Below are 18,235 nucleotides of genomic sequence, written 5' to 3'. Positions count from 1 at the left end.
TGCTATATCGCATCAACTTGGTAAAATTGGTATATACAAAGACGTAGATGCTTTACGTAAGGAAGCAGTCCATCACATTGTAGAAAACAGATATATTTCTATGAAACTTTTGTCTATGATGAAACATTTGATGAATACGTTAAGAATATGTCTAAGAATGGGACATACGGCGACAACCTCACGCTCATTGCACTTATGAGAGAATATAATTTGCAGTGCCTGGTAGTTTCTACCCGAGGACTAGAACACTCATCAATTGTGTCAGCAGATGGAAAGTTCGATGGTGATGTTGGAACAATTGCATTGGGGTATTTCCCAGAAGGATTTGGCATGCATTACGTTAGTATCCGTATCAATCAACGCGTGTACAAGGACATAATATCACGCTTAGAACAGTCGTATGACAACGGTGACTCTGGCGACAGCGCTGCGTCTGGCGACAACGCTGCGTCAGGCGACAACGCTGCGTCTGGCGACAACGGTGACTCTGGCGACAACGGTGACTCCGGCGACACCGCTGCGTCTGGCGACAACACTGCATCTGGCGACAACGCTGCGTCTGGCGACAACGGTGACTCTTGCGACAACGGTGACTCCGGCGACAACGGTGACTCCAGCGACAACGGTGACTCCGGCGACAACGGTGACTCCGACGACAACGCTGCGTCTGGCGACAACGGTGACTCCGGCGACAACGCTGCGTCTGGCGACAACACTGCATCTGGCGACAACGCTGCGTCTGGCGACAACGGTGACTCTTGCGACAACGGTGACTCCGGCGACAACGGTGACTCCAGCGACAACGGTGACTCCGGCGACAACCTAGACTCCGGCGACAACGCTGCGTCTGGCGACAACGGTGACTCCGGCGACAACGGTGACTCTGGCGACAACGGTGACGTCTCTGTGTGTTCAGCCCTGAAAGAGCTTCAAGATATGATAAACAATAGGAGGGCACAGAAGCGAACGACTTTTCCATTTCTGATGTTACCACTTCACATTCAAGTTGAAATTTTTAAGTTCTGCATACAATCAAACCCGTCAATCCAGTTTGTGTTGGCGAAGGTCGGCAAACCCTTTAGAGATTTAATAAGGTCAATGAGTTTGCAAACACCTAGAATTTACATTCGGCCGGATATTGGACTAGATACTAGTAACAGAAATCCTGTTAGCGTTCGTTTCCTATTAACAAGAGCGGGCAGAAACAGCGGTCTTATTTCGGCAATATAAGAAATCATCAAGGGGCCAAAATGGGCAAACGCATGGCTGCGTTTGCGTGTTAGTGGAATCGGTTGGTATGATATCATAGATGTCATGTACAGACATTACAGGTGAAATATACATGTATATCGGTGTTTGGAAACCTGTTATGTTATTTTTGTGATTGATGATTATGTTCTTCTACCGGAAATTTGTTGTCATTTGCTCATTTACTGGTAACTTTTTACGAAGCACATTTGGGATATTTTGGCTGCTACTAAAATGAATGTATATATGTATATTATGTCTTGTCAAAATGCTACAGTTGGATTAAAATTTAAATGCTGTTCTATGTTCTTCAATATTACTTTGAAAAATCCTGTCAGTATACCAATAAATGAAAAAAGTACAAGTTTGTTGAATCTCTTGAATGAAACAAATTATAAAATACAAAATGTAAAATGAATATGTGATGATGATGATGACAAAACATTTGTGATGATGATGATGGTAAAAAAATTGTGATGATGATGGTGGTGGTGATGATGATGACAGTGGTTATGATGATTGGGGTTTGATGATTGTGGTGATGATGATGATGATGATGATGATAATGATGATGATGATGATGATAACAAACGTTTTGGGATGATGATGACAGCGATGTTTATCGGACGATGATGATGGTTATAATGATGATGATAAGTTTTTAGATGATGATGACGGCGATGTTTATCGGCCGACGATGATGATAATGATGATGATGATAACAAAATATTTGTGATGATGATGATGGCGATGTTTATTGGCCGATGATGATGATGATATTCTCATCGTCGTCATCATCATCACAACATCCTCATTATCGACCGAAAACATCGCTGTCATTATCATCACAAAAAAACTTTTGTGATCACCATTACGATCATGATAATGGATATGATGATGTTGGTTTTGATGGTGATGATGATGGTGGTGTTGGTAAAGATAACAACGATGATGATCATTGGGGTGTTGATAATTGATGTGATGATGATGATGATGATGATGATGATGATGATGATGATGAGATAACGATGATGATGATGATGATGATGATGATGATGAGATAACGATGATGATGATGATGATGATTACGATGATGAGTGTGTATCATATTCGGAACGAATGTGGTACATTTTTCATCCGAATATGGTACAAGTTTGTACCATATTCGGTCAGGCATTTTACCCCAAAACTGCAGATACGTATATGGTACAATTAGACAGTTGTACCATATTCGGCCGAATATGGTACAAACTTGTACCATATTCGTTTTTGTACCAAATACGGTCCGACAATGCTTGTATCGGTTTTATCAACTTACATATTAAGTATTTAGGACATAATATTCATATATTGATATGAAAGACACTGCACTACTTTACATTTTTAAATAGATGACGATTAAACGATAAATATGCATTCTCTTCATTGGTCGCCCGCATAGTTAGGCCCCGGTCTGGGAAAATTGGGCAAAATGTATGTGTGTAAAGTGTCGTCCCATATTAGCCTGTGCAGTCCGCTAATCTAATCTAGTACGACACTTTACGCACACTAATTAAACACAATTTGCCCGGAATGTTTTTCATGATAAAATGTTCATATGCATTCTCTAAATGGGCCATGCTCTGTGGAAAGGGTGTTTAATGCATGTGCGAAAAATGTCATACCTGATTAGCCTGTGCAGTCCGCACAAGCTTATCAGGGACAACATTTTTCGCTTTAATGATATTTTTCGTTTGAAGAAAGTCTCGTCTTAGCAAAAATCCAGTTTAGGGGGAAAGTGTTGTCCATGATAAGCCCGTGCGGACTACACAGGCTTATCTGGGACGATACTTTACGCACATGCATTAAACCCCCTTTTCACAGAGCTCGACTGAAATCGATCTGGCTCATAATATGACCATAACCACGCATGCTGGTTCGTATATGGATACTGTTTGACAGTCATCGATGATCGTAGTTTGAAATAATTACGTTTGTTGCCTGGGGTCAGATGAGTAATGGATTGATCACTTATAACTTATTACTCGCGATAAGTGGTAAACATTAATACTTGCGCGGTCAGTTCGTCATGCGACAAAAAGCACATTTTAAATCTACTTAGCCACTAGCTTTCTTCATAGTTTATTAAAAATTCCATAAGTTCACATCGGAAGTATCGTCGGCTCGTTTATTAATGAATCTCCAAAAGAGGTAGGGCCAGTGATTAATAGTGAAGATTTGAAAATGCCAAAATTTTTGTTTACTAAAAATGCCCAAGCATTTGTCTAGTTAACGGGTTTTGGGTATTGGGGATTCAATATCGAGCCATGGAGGAGTTCAAAGCTGAGCCTTGGGTATTCAAAAAATATAGGCATCGATAACCTTCTGAGACATTTAGTGCAAATAATGTATTTGCCAAAATTCATTGGACACTGATATTAGACTCTCTGGGAAAATCATTACAAATTTATACCCAATACATGTATATGAGCCGCACACTGTGAAAAGGGGGTTTAATACATGTGCGTAAAGTGTCGTCCCAGCTTAACCTGTGCTGTCCGCACAGGCTTATCATGGACAGCACTTTCCGCCTATTATCATATTTTTCGTTTGAAGAAAGTCTCTTCTCAGCCTATTTGTAGCTTAGGCGGAAAGTGTCGTTCCTGATTATCCTGTGACGACTGCACAGGCTGATCTGCGACGACACTTTATGTACATGCTTTAAACCCCCTTTTCACAGAGCACAACTCATATGAATGTTTTGTGACCATTTTAATTGTACAGTGTTTTAACTTTACACTTCGATTACTTCCTACTTGAAACGTTGTTCATTTTTTTTGCAAATGTACTGTGCAACTAGAATATATAAATTCTATGTTAGGTTAGGCGGTAAATTTTTGTGAATAAACTTCCTGCACATAAAATGAGCCTTTTTAGAATGATACGTCTGAAACTTTGGGATGTTTACCGTGCTATAGAGAAGAACTTAAACAGTAGACCAGTTTAAGGACTTTTTCATTGGTAAAAAATATGTAAAGAGAAAAAAGTTTAATTGAATATGTAAGACAGCATGTAAAAATCGGAAAAGTGAGAACAAAATATTTGTTATTTCATTTGTCAATTATCTCTGTGTCACCTTTTTGTTTTCCCTATGTTTATTTGTATGTATAATAACTATCCAAAAAGCCTTGCGTACGTTCCTTTAATATCCTATTAAGTAAAGCGGACTGAGTGATTGCTGAATACGAGAAATGACATATATCTAGATAAACACTCATCGGGACTTGTACACGCTGTATACGGTAAACTTGACATTTAACGTATAATATAAAGCATTTATAAAGATGCTGGAATGTTGAAGATTTGATACGTGCATTCGCATGTAAATATTTAAAACGGAAACATCGATACAGAAGTGGTTTGATAATAAACAATAAGATGAAAAATGCGGATTTATTGAGCTGGTAACTGACGAATGCTTTGTGAAAAGTGAAGCTGGACATATTTATGCCACTGTTTGTAAGTGTTAGTGTTTATATCAAATAACGTCGTCGTGGTATTCTTAGAAGATTATGAACAATGAGTAAATTTGTAGCTGCAATAAGGAAATTCTTTTCGAAGACTCCGGAGGAAAAGAAAGGTAATATAAATTTGTGTCGCATTGTCACTTCATGTATGTTATTATATTTGCAATGGAGTTTATTAAATAATCTTTCAGTTTCAAACATGGTATTGACAATCTTCCTAAAACAGCACAATACGTTTACTTAACATTAAGCTTTTCACAAAAGTTAAAACCACATAGCTGTTTGACATGTTCAGAAATCGATTCGAATACTTACTTACCCAAGGGGCACTTAATGATCTTAGTGATGAATACTAGAAAACTAAACGCATTATGAAAATTGAAAATTACTTTGTATTCAATTACCAAAATGAACCTTTTCACCATAAACCATAAAATCAAAGGACATTTCAAAAACACAAAAAGCAAAACTCGGGAACGCGCATGCGCAATCACGTATCATTCCTGAAAACAATTAGTTGTAACAGAGAACATGACATTTTAATCTGAGCCTCGGATATTAACCCATTTATGCCTAGTAGACTCTCCCATCCTTCTAAATTGGATCAATTTATTTCCAAAATTAGGGATGTCTGGTATAGTTATTTGTATATTTAGAATATTTCTTACAGAAATTCCTTTAAGCAAACAGCGCAGACCCTGATGAGACGCCGCATCATGCGGCGTCTCATCTGGGTCTACGCTGTTTGCCAAGGCCTTTTTTCTAGACGCTAGGCATAAATGGGTTAATGTATGTGCGTAAAGTTTCGTCACAGATAAGCCAGTGCAGTCCACACAGGCTTATCAGAGACGATGCTTTCATCATAGACTGGATTTTTGTTAAGATGGGAATTCTTTTAAACGTAATATTCCATAAAAGCGAAAAGGGTCAACCCTGATAAGCTAATCTGGGACGACACTCTCCGCTCATCCATAAGTACCGTTTTCCAAAAGCTAGGTTCGTCTGTGTTTCCCATCACTTGTTTTTAAACGGGTTGCTTGTAACATGGACATGGGTAAAGCGGGTCATAAGTTTAAGACAATATCGATATCGTGAATCATTCATGAGTTCACACGCTCCACTCGTGTGCACATACTTAAAAAAACTCACGAAAAAGGAAATGCCTAGTTGATACAATGGGAAAATTGTGTTCAAAATATCAACACCATTCAATTCATATCGCAAATGTTACTTACATAATGATAACACTATCATGTTATTGTTCACTTGAGTCATTTATACATTTTCTAGTATAGTTGTTGATGTTAGTAATGCTGATGATAACAACGCCATTTCATTTAAGTTAAGTTCTTTATTCTAAATCTGAATTTAATGTATAACTTATGCAAATAATTGACAAAATAAAGTTGTATTGACGATCAAAGTTGACACATAAAGCACATAAGTGTTTAACATCAAAGGTTCGCCTCTAAACAATCTCGTATCCTGATCCGGCGGGGGTTACCCAAGTGAGTAAAATGTTGTGAAACATAAGAATATCTCTGAATCCTCATTCCAGTCGTCAATGTTTATGAAATCGTATACATCTATACATGTTTTTAAGGCAGTTGTCATACATTTACTTTCAGCTTTAACTTGTTAACTGAGTGATTAAGCGATTGAGTCGTGTTAGAGAAAACTGGGTTATATGCATGTGCGTAAAGTGTCAACCCAGATAAGCCTGTGCAGTCCGCACAGGCTAATCTGGGATGACTCGTTTCGCCTAAATTGGATTTTGGCTAAGAAGAGACTTCATTTAAACGAAAAATGTCATAAAAGCGGAATGTGTCGTTCCTGATTAGCCTGTGCGGATTGCACAGGCTAATCTGGGACGACACTTTACGCACATGCATTATGCCCAGTTTTCTCAGAACACGACTAAACTGTTTACTTTAAATGATATAAGTCTAGATCTTTCGGAAAAACGGATTATTATGCATGTGCGTTTAATGTCGTCCAAGATTAGCACGTGAAGTGCGAGACAATAATGTGAACAAACAGTTTAAATTGAATATACAATTATCTTAACGAAAACCGACCTTCATTGAAGAACTTTTTTTCAGTAAAGTCACATGACATCATGATGACCTTAAATTCGACATGTTACTTAAATTTGAATGTGTTAAAATGTATTTTTTTTACAACATTAAAGATGTCTCGATTGACAAACCAGTCTTTAAACCTTGCTTTCTATACGCACATGTAACTAACTCTTGTTGTGTGTACACTGTTTCTCTTCCACGTATTAACTTCTTAAAATATTGAGGAAAAACGCACCCGAATGGGCTTAACTTCTTTTTTCTCTATTTTTCATTTTCTGGTTAATAACCCGAATACGAATCTGTAAATTTCACAGAGAAAGGCCGTCAATGCATCTGCTCAGTTATGCCCATCAACTGAACGTACAATGTACTTCAATTTCTTGTCCGTTCTCGCTGTGTCTTATTTATTTCCTTATTTGAGTCTTGTTAAAGTTTCGTGTTGCTCGTTGTTAAACGGAGTATGACATCGGAAAGGACCAAAGGAAGCGGACATTTTCTGAAATGCATATGTTAATAATGAATTTGAAAACGATAGAAAGCAGTTATATGCATTGTATACAAAATAATGCAACCGATTATTAGATTGGTCTTTGATAGGTCATTTTATGTTTACATGTTAATATCTTTATATTTCCTGCGCGTATGTAAACATACAAAAACATTAACAAACACAAACACATTAACATTATTTCCAGCAATGTAATGTTAATGGAAGATTGTGACAACCGACATAATAGTTATATTAACGGAACTCTTGAATCTTTCAAATAATACTAAGACCTCTCACAAAAAATTGTCAAAAAAAAAAGAAAACAAATGTTGGACTCACAATTAACGTTAACAGATCTTGTATATAAATAAAAATCCCCCTTTTGGATCGGATTGCTCGTGTCGACGTCCGGGGATTACCCCAGTGATTGTCATGTAGTGTTACTGCGTGTATATGTTGATCCGTAGCATAATTCATGCGTATATGAACTGTTTTACCAATACGTCCACAATAAACTGAAAAGCATTGATAAAGGAAACATGAACATTCGTTTTTGCAATGTTATTATTTACTTTTTTTTTTAAGTCGATGACCGTTGTAGAAGAATATGGTATCAAATTTAAATATTACTCATGTTTTCCACGCACGTACCTCTCCGAAGTTAATAACTAGTTGACAAGTAAACAACATCCATGCAACGTTATTAATCTTTAAATTACCTGACGACTTCAGTACTCAAAGTTTATTTTTTGTGACCTACAAACTAGCCTAAACATACTTTTGCTTAGTGAAAAGTGCGTTTTCTAAAACAACAGCTTATATAAGGGGTGTCGATGTTTTTGATTCATTTTTAAACCATCAGCTTATGGGGTTTTGTCATATATGATTAGTTGTTTTGCGTTTGAAACACGTTAAGATTTTCATGATTAATTTCGATTATTAATACATTAATTACAACTTTAAAATGAGATTCATTCACATAAATACTTAAATTTAAATCTAACAAATATTTATCAAATCGGGTCTGGTATAGATAAGTATACACTAAACATCTTAAACGTCCATGTATAGGTAGCGTCTATGAAAATGTGCTAGGGAAACACACTATTCCGTGTACTTCCTAACATATGTTACACTGATCGTAGTCTAATTTTTCGTAAAATGTCAATAAGTAGTTTAAGTGATGTACTGTTTTTTTATCGCACTTCAGAAATTTGTTTCACATTTTTAACTCCTTAGTTTTTGATACCACAGTCATCTTCCTTTTGACATTAACACTCTCGCGTTTTGAGTATGATATCCCTCGAGTTTTCATTGTTTGATGAGTTTTCGTTATTTTATATTTGCATAACTTTTGAATAATTAATTATCTAAATTCGCATCGATAATGGCCTCTCTGTGATTTTCGGACATAATCCCTTGCCTCTTTGTTTATGCTTGCTTCATAGCTTTCCTCTACCTATTCTTTAGTTTGCCCAGATTTTCTGTTAACCGTTTCACTGTAGTTTCCTTTCGACCAAGCTGTTCCGGTAGACCGCTATATTAAGTATTTTATTAACATAACCTTTATGCCCAATCCTCGTCTCCCCAAAATGCTTGCCTCGGTTTGTTGGCTGGTCTTCTCACCCTAATATATCTATCTGATTGATCGTTTTTGAAGTTTGCCCATATTGTCAGATTGTGTCGCTTTACCTCCTTGCCCATCTCTCCTTACTCATCAAAGGAGTGTTCATCATTCTCACATTCCTAAATGTCAATCTTGATTCGGTTGCAGAGCAGGAAGAAGCTGAGGGACCTCACGAACCCAACAAGTACCAGAAGGGTAAGTGTCTAATACTCTCTTTATGTGCCTCACATACCGGAATAGAGCCTCCATATGCGTGTATAAACCTAATTAATGATACGGAATCGACCCTTGATATGCTCGTATAGGCCTTTGTTATTCACCTGTAATATACGCATTTGAGGCGCGCTCTGGGCTATGTAACGCTTGATGCATGTACGGAAATTCGCCTGGACATAATATTCGTTTATAAGAGAAGTTCTGTGAAAGCAAAGAATTTACAAAAGCGGAAAGTGTGGTCCCTGATTTGCCTGTGCGGACTGCAGAGGCTAATCCAGGACGACACTTTACGCAAATACGTTAAGTCGCGTTTTCACAGAGCAAGTTTTTCTTCAGCCGAAAAGAAGCCGAGGATGTACGACGAGGTCGTAATAGGGGACGACGGAACCCAAGCAGTGAAAGACGAGTCTCCCGCCACGAAAAATTTACAAGGTACTTCATTGTTTGGAACATTATGAAATTTCAGGATGTGTTAACTATTGATCGTTTCCGATGTAGCCAATTTTCCCGTTTCGATGCTTATAATATACTTCTTTCGATGTATCTAATAGTCCACTTTGATTATGCACACATATCTTTCCAGTTATAGCAAATAAACACAATCTGATAAGAAACATCTTCCGATTTAGCCACTATACATTTTCAGATTTAGCCAATTGAGTATTTTGCGAATGTACCTGTTCAGGTACTGCAGTTGGGACCTGCTCATTCGTGTTTAAATAACGGAAAAGAATAATTCAAATTGACATTTTCTGATTAAGCAAATGTTCTTTCCAGGTTTTGCAATTTGACCTTTTCAAATATTGTCTGTCAAATCTTTCAGTTTTCAATAAAGTGTTTAAGATATAGATAATGATCATGTACAGTAGTCAAAGGACCGTGTTTAGTTAAAGCCTCCTCAACTGATGTTGAAGTAGTTATAGTTATTTTAATGCACAGAATACCAACCACTCTTGTTTACACACTTTGTACGTGCTAAGTAAGTTTGTGTCACATAGTTTTCCATTTACACACTTGATAATCCGGTAAACTTCTAGGCTAAACGTGTGTATTTTCATAATTGTTGAAATTACAATTAACGTTTCTTTAATTTCTACGAAAGTATACTATAGTATAAATATAATGAATAGTAAAACTTCAGCTGGACTAGCGGGAGAGAAAGCTTTATATTAAAACACGTTATCCTTAAGGTAGCGCACCTCCTATGATTTCCCGCGATTTATTTTACGATCATTGCCGATCTTCAATGATCGGTTATTTCCGAGAGATGCATTTTATTTTTTTCAAACTTCGAATTTTGATATATGTTTACGTAATTCCTTTAGAATACATTATTTTCACAATAAATATTGACTTTGATCAAAATATCATCTGAAAAAATACGATTTCGCTATTTCTTCAAAGATTGACGAGCCTTTTTACCTGTTTACTCACGCATATGTAATTTAAGCTAGCACATATGTGAAGTTGTCGTGTCCGAGTGGTTCAGGCGATGGACTGCAAATCTTTTGGGATCTCCCGCGCAGGTTCGAATCCCGCCGACATTGCATACTTTTTGCGACGCGTTTTACTTCTTTTCTAACGTAATTTGATTTAATATAGCATATATGCTATGCTTATTGTTAAATATGTTGAAATTTTTATGCAAATCCTTCAATTTTTAAAATTAAAACAACGTTATGGCTAAATTGAGTGATTTACTGCTGAAAATACGAATGATGCATGTTGCCTTTTTATTTTTATTTAAAAAAGTAAACGGTAAATCTGTCTATTTCTTGGTATTTTTGCTGCATATAGTGTTTCTATAAAAACTACGTTTAAAATATAACTTAAATGATACTATTTTGAATTTTATGACACTTTGTTTTTAACCGACTCATTTTTTACTTGGCTGAAATAACTTACATTTCATGGCGCTCTTCCATAGATAAAAATTTGTAAAAAAATTAATGTCTGTAAAAGAATACTTATTTCATCTTGTTATAACTTAAGACACCTTTACTGCATCTGTAAACACCAACTGCATGCCCATATTTGGAAATTTGAATGAATTATGGAACTTTTATATATCCCATGGGTGAAAATAAACTGGACAAAAGCCGAGCGTGGGGGTGGTTTTGAAAAAATCGGTATATTTTTTTTAAAAAGCATGGAAAGCCTACCTACAAATTTGCATGTAGTTCAGTGAAATGATGCTGATTAAGAAGCCAGGGGGAGGGGGGGGGGGTGCGTTGGGTGCGTTCGCACCCAATCTTTTTTGACGAGAAAAAAAATTGTTCTATAATTTGCAACCAACTTTATTTGACGCGAAAACGTTTATTTATTTTTTCCAGGAACACAGTGAGTCTTCGTATTTAAGCGTTAAAATAATGTTGTATTCAATATGCAACCGACAGGTCACCATATAATTAATTTCTCGATTAAGTCATTCCCAAGATAGCGCATGATTTTTATATACAATTTTTAAGCGTAGAATTGTTGAAATCAACAGAAGTTTTGACAGGAAATGTTTTTGAGAAGATCTAGGCAGCCGGTCCCCACGAAATGGAATTAGAATCTTTTTTTTATAAATGGATATTTGTTTTCTGTTTAATGCATAATTATTAACATGGCACTCTAATCCGTATAAAATCGATACTTATTTATAGATATTTGATACTAAATGATTGTTTTGTAACTTTTGTCATCGTTATTAATGTCTGTTAAAGCCATATAGATATCATAACAAAGTGAAATGATGAAGCCATGACTTATATCAATTACACATTGTTCACAGCATTTTCGACAGACTGCGTTGTATTTTTGTTATATCCCCGTAAAAGCATTTTCGGATCCCCTAAATGGTTTTCCAGCAAAAAAAAATATCAGCTATGCTCAAGACAGGCTAATTTTGTTGTTGAATGATAATAAAACAATCCATTTCTACAAAGCAAGGTAGCTTTTTTGTAGTTTACCAACACTTAATGGCACCTGTTCTGCTCCACATTCATAACTTTCCACAATGTTTTAATTATGTCAAACTTGACACTAGGAATGTCCAACTCCCAAACAGTTGTTATAATGAATTTAAAACGTTATAACGTTATAACATATGATCAGGTGGACGTTAACGTTTAATGTTTTTCAACTGTGATGGATCTTGAGCATATAATGGGCAAATAAGTACATCGTTTTTCTTCGAAGTCCTGGTATACATTGTTAAGGACTTTGAGACCATAGGACCAGTAGTTTGTGTTCATAGGGTCTTAATGAAGCCTTAAAGTGGCCTTTTCACGTTTCGGAAAATTGACAAAATTGAAATAAGTTGTTTCAGATTCGCAAATTTGCGTTTTATTTATGATATTTGTGAAAAGACAGTAATACTGAACATTTAACATGGTCTAATATAGTCATTATATGCATCTTTTGACGATTGAAAAACTTGAAAATTATAAAGCGTTGAAACGCGAAACGAATAATTTGGAGAGTTCTGTTGTTGTCGTTTAATTTTGTGAAAATACGAAGATTGCTTATATAAAGTATAAAATTCGTCTCACATTCATACTTGGCAGGATGGCCGAGCGGTCTAATTGGTTTTAACTCCAAGACACCGGGGGTCACTGGTTCGAGCCCTGCTGAGGGATACTTGTTTTCCTTTTATAAATTTTATTCTTGATGTTTTACTATCAATATAAAGCATTTAATGACAAACTTCAAAACATGCCAAAATCTGTGAAAAGGCCCCTTTAAGTGTTATATTTTTCTGAAATTCGTTTAGAAAAAGATAACTTATTTGTTAAAAATTGTTATAAAAAAAATAAAGTAACCAGTCATACCATTTTGATTTCTTTTTAGTATTGATGCAGATTAGAGAAGACCCAGTTTTATTAATCAGTGTTTGTTGTACAACACACTATTAGCACGTTTATAGCAATGCTAACCCTCTGGTACTATCCATAGTAGCAGACAAACAATTGTTTTGAAAAAAAGTCAAATATTTCCATTTAATTTGCTCGATTTATGAATGGTAGAATGTTGGAATGGTGAAACACACCAATTTTATCAAGATTCCAAGATTCCAATAAATAATGATATTTTATACCGTTCTTATTGTTTGATTTAACATTCTATTAATTTGTTGTTGCATATGTAAACAAAGTGTGGTTATTGAAAAAACGTGGTGGGGACAACATGTATGTTATATCATATTCATGTCGATCAGTCAATGAGTATGGTCAATGAAAGTAAAATTTCATATAAAAATGCTCTGTCGGACCGTATTTGGTACAAAAACGAATATGGTACATTTGTACCATATTCGGCCGAATATGGTACAAATGTACCATACTCGGACCGAAGATGGTACAATTTTCGACCGAATATGGTACAAACATTGTACCATATTCGGTTGGAATAAGTTTTTCTATGCTCGCCAAAACGTATTTGGTACATACCAAAAAAACTCATAAAAATGAAAATGGCCTACGTATATGGTACATAAATTATGTATTTCTTAATAAATGAAATAGTCTGCCGATGTGTAAACTTTTTTTCAAACTCAAATACATTGTATTAACCTAATATTGGAAGTGACAAAAGTATCATCATCATCATCATCATCATCATCATCATCATCATCATCATCATCATCATCATCATCATCATCATCGTCGTCGTCGTCGTCGTCGTCGTCGTAACTAGCAGTAACAGAAACAGCTAACCTAACCACACTTTACATGGATTTTGCTGGTTGTGTAACTGTTTCGCCGGCTAGCTCAGTCGGTTGCGCGTCAGATTGGCACGCAGGCGGCCTGGGTTCGATTCCCGGGCGGGCCAGATACTTTCGTGGAGATCATTAATAGTAATTTTCAAATTTTTAAAACTTTTTTTTTCGAAAGTGTATTTTCACCAAAATCCGATTTAAGAGATTTTGAGCTCTTTTAAATGAATATATCTCTCCAAAAATAAGGATGTTTGACTGGCTGCTTTAGACAGGTGTGACTGTATTCCTAAACATTACTTTGTAAAGTTGATTTGTCGTTCCGACGTCATATTGCTGAGAAGCCGACAAAGCTTTGAAGTTTCCGATTTTTTCTTTGATAACGCACCGCTTTAAAAAGGCGGGAATTTTGCACACGAGTCTTACTCAGAAGTCAGTAACCATATTTGACTTGGCGGTCGGCAAGAAAAGTTGTGATTTTCGACTAGAAAGAATTGAAATCCAAACTTTCTTCAAACTTCAAAAGAATTCTTGACAGTAAGTACTGTACATAATTTTAATTTTCAGTTGTCTTAATATGCATTGATGTTTTAACATGCATTGATTTTTATGTTTTATGCCCCCCCCCCCCCCTCAGAGTGCATTTGCAGTTGTCCGTCCGTCTATCCAATTGTCCGTGGCATTCCTTCCGGGTGCGTAACTCCTAAACTGCTAAAATATTTAAGCTACAGTCATTTTTTCGAAAGTGTATTTTCCACCAAAATCAGATCGAGCTCCTGTAATCTGTAGATTTGAAAATTTTAAATTTTATGGAGTTTATAGGTCTTTGACCTTCGAACCCTGCCTAGTCGTGACTTCTGGTGAGCGACCTAGGCCCCCAGGGCCCCTTCTTTATATCCCTTCCATCCACGTAGCATTGGTTTCTACAGACCGTTTGTCCGTTGACCGCCATAAGTTTGCCCGCTATTTTTCCCCTGAATTTGAATTCGGTTGGATTTCAATGAAACTTTACATGAAGTACTTGCTACTTTCATTGCGCATATTGCCCGGAAGTTCGGATTGTAAATTTTAGCGGAGCTATCAGACGAGTGATTTTAGCTCAGCTCATGTCGTGAGACATTCGTTTTCGACACGCGGTGTTCAATACAAGCTCTATTAACTAATGAAGTATAAATGTATAATAACTTATTATATTATTTCAGATGAAGGAAGCAATTAGGAGAAAAAGGAAGCAATTAGGGTGCTTGCCCAGGTCGAAGTACGACATTATTGTCAGATGTTTAAACGGATCGTTCGATGTCCCTGTGAAGAAACGGACACCTGAAGAGAATAATTGTTTGGCCATGATTAGAAAACGTAAGGACTTCGAGCTTGGTGACCGGGGTTCTTTATTGTGTGGCGGAAAGCAAGTCCTTGTGAAAGAAGATCTTCCTAGATTTGTTGAGAAGATGTTCATGGAAAACAAAGGATGTGGAGCAAGGGTTATTTACAACAAACTGAAAGTAAATTACACGGGGTTCTCGGAACAAGCTATCCTTGAAATACTGTACAATAGCAAGTATTACCATGAGAAGTATCCGAGATTTACAAACAAGCCAAAGCCAAAGACAATTACAGAAGAGGAACCAGGCAAAAGATGGCAGATTGACATAATTAACATGAAAAATCAAAGTGTTAGCTACAAGGGGTCCACATACAGTTATATTCTACAAGTCGTGGACGTTTATTCTAGGTACGTTATGCCAAAACCCCTGAAAACGAAGAGTTCGCGTGAAGTTGCAAAGGCATTAGAGGACGTGTTGATGGTTAACCTTGCCCCTGACATCATCCAATGTGACAACGGACTGGAATTTAAAGGCCCTAGTATGAAACTTTTGTTGAACAAGTACAACATCAAAATGATCAATAGTAGGCCGTATCATCCTCAATCACAGGGCAAGTGTGAAAGGTCAAACAGTGTTATAAAGGCCAAGATTCTATTTGCAACAAAAAGTAAACGTGGATTTAACTGGGTCGAAGGGCTTCAAGATTTAGCCTATGCCATAAACACAAGTTTCAAACGAGTTCTTGGGGGTCTCACGCCCTTTGAAGCCTACTACGGAAGAAGTCATGTTTTTACCAAAGAACGTCATAGTTCTCGTGAAATAAAGAAAACCATACGGCGAGCAAATAAAAAGGCTTACAGGTCGCTGTTGAAAAACGCAACTTCCCCAAGCAAGTACAAAGTAGGAGAGACAGTATTAATTCGCTATCCCTTTCGAAAATCCAGGGTGCCAACCAAAAGATATGTTATCGAAGGCAAGGTAGAAAAAGTAAAACGAAATGGTGTTTATATCGTGTCATTTCAAGTACCGAACAAACCCGAACTTGGATTCGTAAGCAAATCGGTTGGGGTCGAAAACATGACTAGCCTAACTGTTGCGTTAGAGAAACAACGAAAAATTAAAAAACATTCATTAAAACAGAACCGCTCAGAGAAACAAAATCACAGAACTAAGTACTATCATGTTTTAACACACCATGAAAATCTGCAGTTGTTGGATGGGGTGAATATTGCCATGGACCCAAATCCGGATGGAAATTGTCAATTTGCTGCTATATCGCATCAACTTGGTAAAATTGGTATATACAAAGACGTAGATGCTTTACGTAAGGAAGCAGTCCATCACATTGTAGAAAACAGATATTTCTATGAAACTTTTTTCTATGATGAAACATTTGATGAATACGTTAAGAATATGTCTAAGAATGGGACATACGGCGACAACCTCACGCTCATTGCACTTATGAGAGAATATAATTTGCAGTGCCTGGTAGTTTCTACCCGAGGACTAGAACACTCATCAATTGTGTCACCAGATGGAAAGTTCGATGGTGATGTTGGAACAATTGCATTGGGGTATTTCCCAGAAGGATTTGGCATGCATTACGTTAGTATCCGTATCAATCAACGCGTGTACAAGGACATAATATCACGCTTAGAACAGTCGTATGACAACGGTGACTCTGGCGACAGCGCTGCGTCTGGCGACAACGCTGCGTCAGGCGACAACGCTGCGTCTGGCGACAACGGTGACTCTGGCGACAACGGTGACTCCGGCGACACCGCTGCGTCTGGCGACAACACTGCATCTGGCGACAACGCTGCGTCTGGCGACAACGGTGACTCTTGCGACAACGGTGACTCCGGCGACAACGGTGACTCCAGCGACAACGGTGACTCCGGCGACAACGGTGACTCCGGCGACAACGCTGCGTCTGGCGACAACGGTGACTCCGGCGACAACGCTGCGTCTGGCGACAACACTGCATCTGGCGACAACGCTGCGTCTGGCGACAACGGTGACTCTTGCGACAACGGTGACTCCGGCGACAACGGTGACTCCAGCGACAACGGTGACTCCGGCGACAACGGTGACTCCGGCGACAACGCTGCGTCTGGCGACAACGGTGACTCCGGCGACAACGCTGCGTTTGGCGACAACACTGCATCTGGCGACAACGCTGCGTCTGGCGACAACGGTGACTCTTGCGACAACGGTGACTCCGGCGACAACGGTGACTCCAGCGACAACGGTGACTCCGGCGACAACGGTGACTCCGGCGACAACGCTGCGTCTGGCGACAACGGTGACTCCGGCGACAACGGTGACTCTGGCGATAACGGTGACGTCTCTGTGTGTTCAGCCCTGAAAGAGCTTCAAGATATGATAAACAATAGGAGGGCACAGAAGCGAACGACTTTTCCATTTCTGATGTTACCACTTCACATTCAAGTTGAAATTTTTAAGTTCTGCATACAATCAAACCCGTCAATCCAGTTTGTGTTGGCGAAGGTCGGCAAACCCTTTAGAGATTTAATAAGGTCAATGAGTTTGCAAACACCTAGAATTTACATTCGGCCGGATATTGGACTAGATACTAGTAACAGAAATCCTGTTAGCGTTCGTTTCCTATTAACAAGAGCGGGCAGAAACAGCGGTCTTATTTCGGCAATAAAAGAAATCATCAAGGGGCCAAAATGGGCAAACGCATGGCTGCGTTTGCGTGTTAGTGGAATCGGTTGGTATGATATCATAGATGTCATGTACAGACATTACAGGTGAAATATACATGTATATCGGTGTTTGGAAACCTGTTATGTTATTTTTGTGATTGATGATTATGTTCTTCTACCGGAAATTTGTTGTCATTTGCTCATTTACTGGTAACTTTTTACGAAGCACATTTGGGATATTTTGGCTGCTACTAAAATGAATGTATATATGTATATTATGTCTTGTCAAAATGCTACAGTTGGATTAAAATTTAAATGCTGTTCTATGTTCTTCAATATTACTTTGAAAAATCCTGTCAGTATACCAATAA

At 37.6% G+C, this 18,235-nt stretch overlaps 1 protein-coding gene across 13 annotated transcripts in view; it reads left to right on the top strand.

Moving 5' to 3' along the window:
* Positions 1–18,235, top strand: part of LOC127860262 (uncharacterized) — a 31,423-nt gene that overhangs the window by 3,356 nt on the left and 9,832 nt on the right. For 8 of the 13 annotated variants that reach the window (XR_008039656.1, XR_008039654.1, XR_008039655.1 and 5 more), the window contains exons 2-4: positions 4,446–4,867; positions 9,100–9,147; positions 9,505–9,600. Coding sequence is in view for 10 of the 13 variants with exons in the window: in XM_052398200.1 (XP_052254160.1) it covers positions 4,807–4,867; positions 9,100–9,147; positions 9,505–9,600 (205 nt within the window). In the remaining 3 variants the exon portion in view is untranslated. Of the gene's footprint in view, positions 1–4,413; positions 4,868–9,099; positions 9,148–9,504; positions 9,601–18,235 lie in introns of all 13 variants that reach the window. The other 5 variants (XM_052398207.1, XM_052398202.1, XM_052398206.1 and 2 more) reach the window with 3 other exon arrangements.

The sequence above is a fragment of the Dreissena polymorpha genome, chromosome 15 (assembly GCF_020536995.1).
Source record: "Dreissena polymorpha isolate Duluth1 chromosome 15, UMN_Dpol_1.0, whole genome shotgun sequence".
NCBI lineage: Eukaryota > Metazoa > Mollusca > Bivalvia > Myida > Dreissenidae > Dreissena > Dreissena polymorpha.
This window is presented reverse-complemented; position numbering and strand designations above follow the sequence as displayed.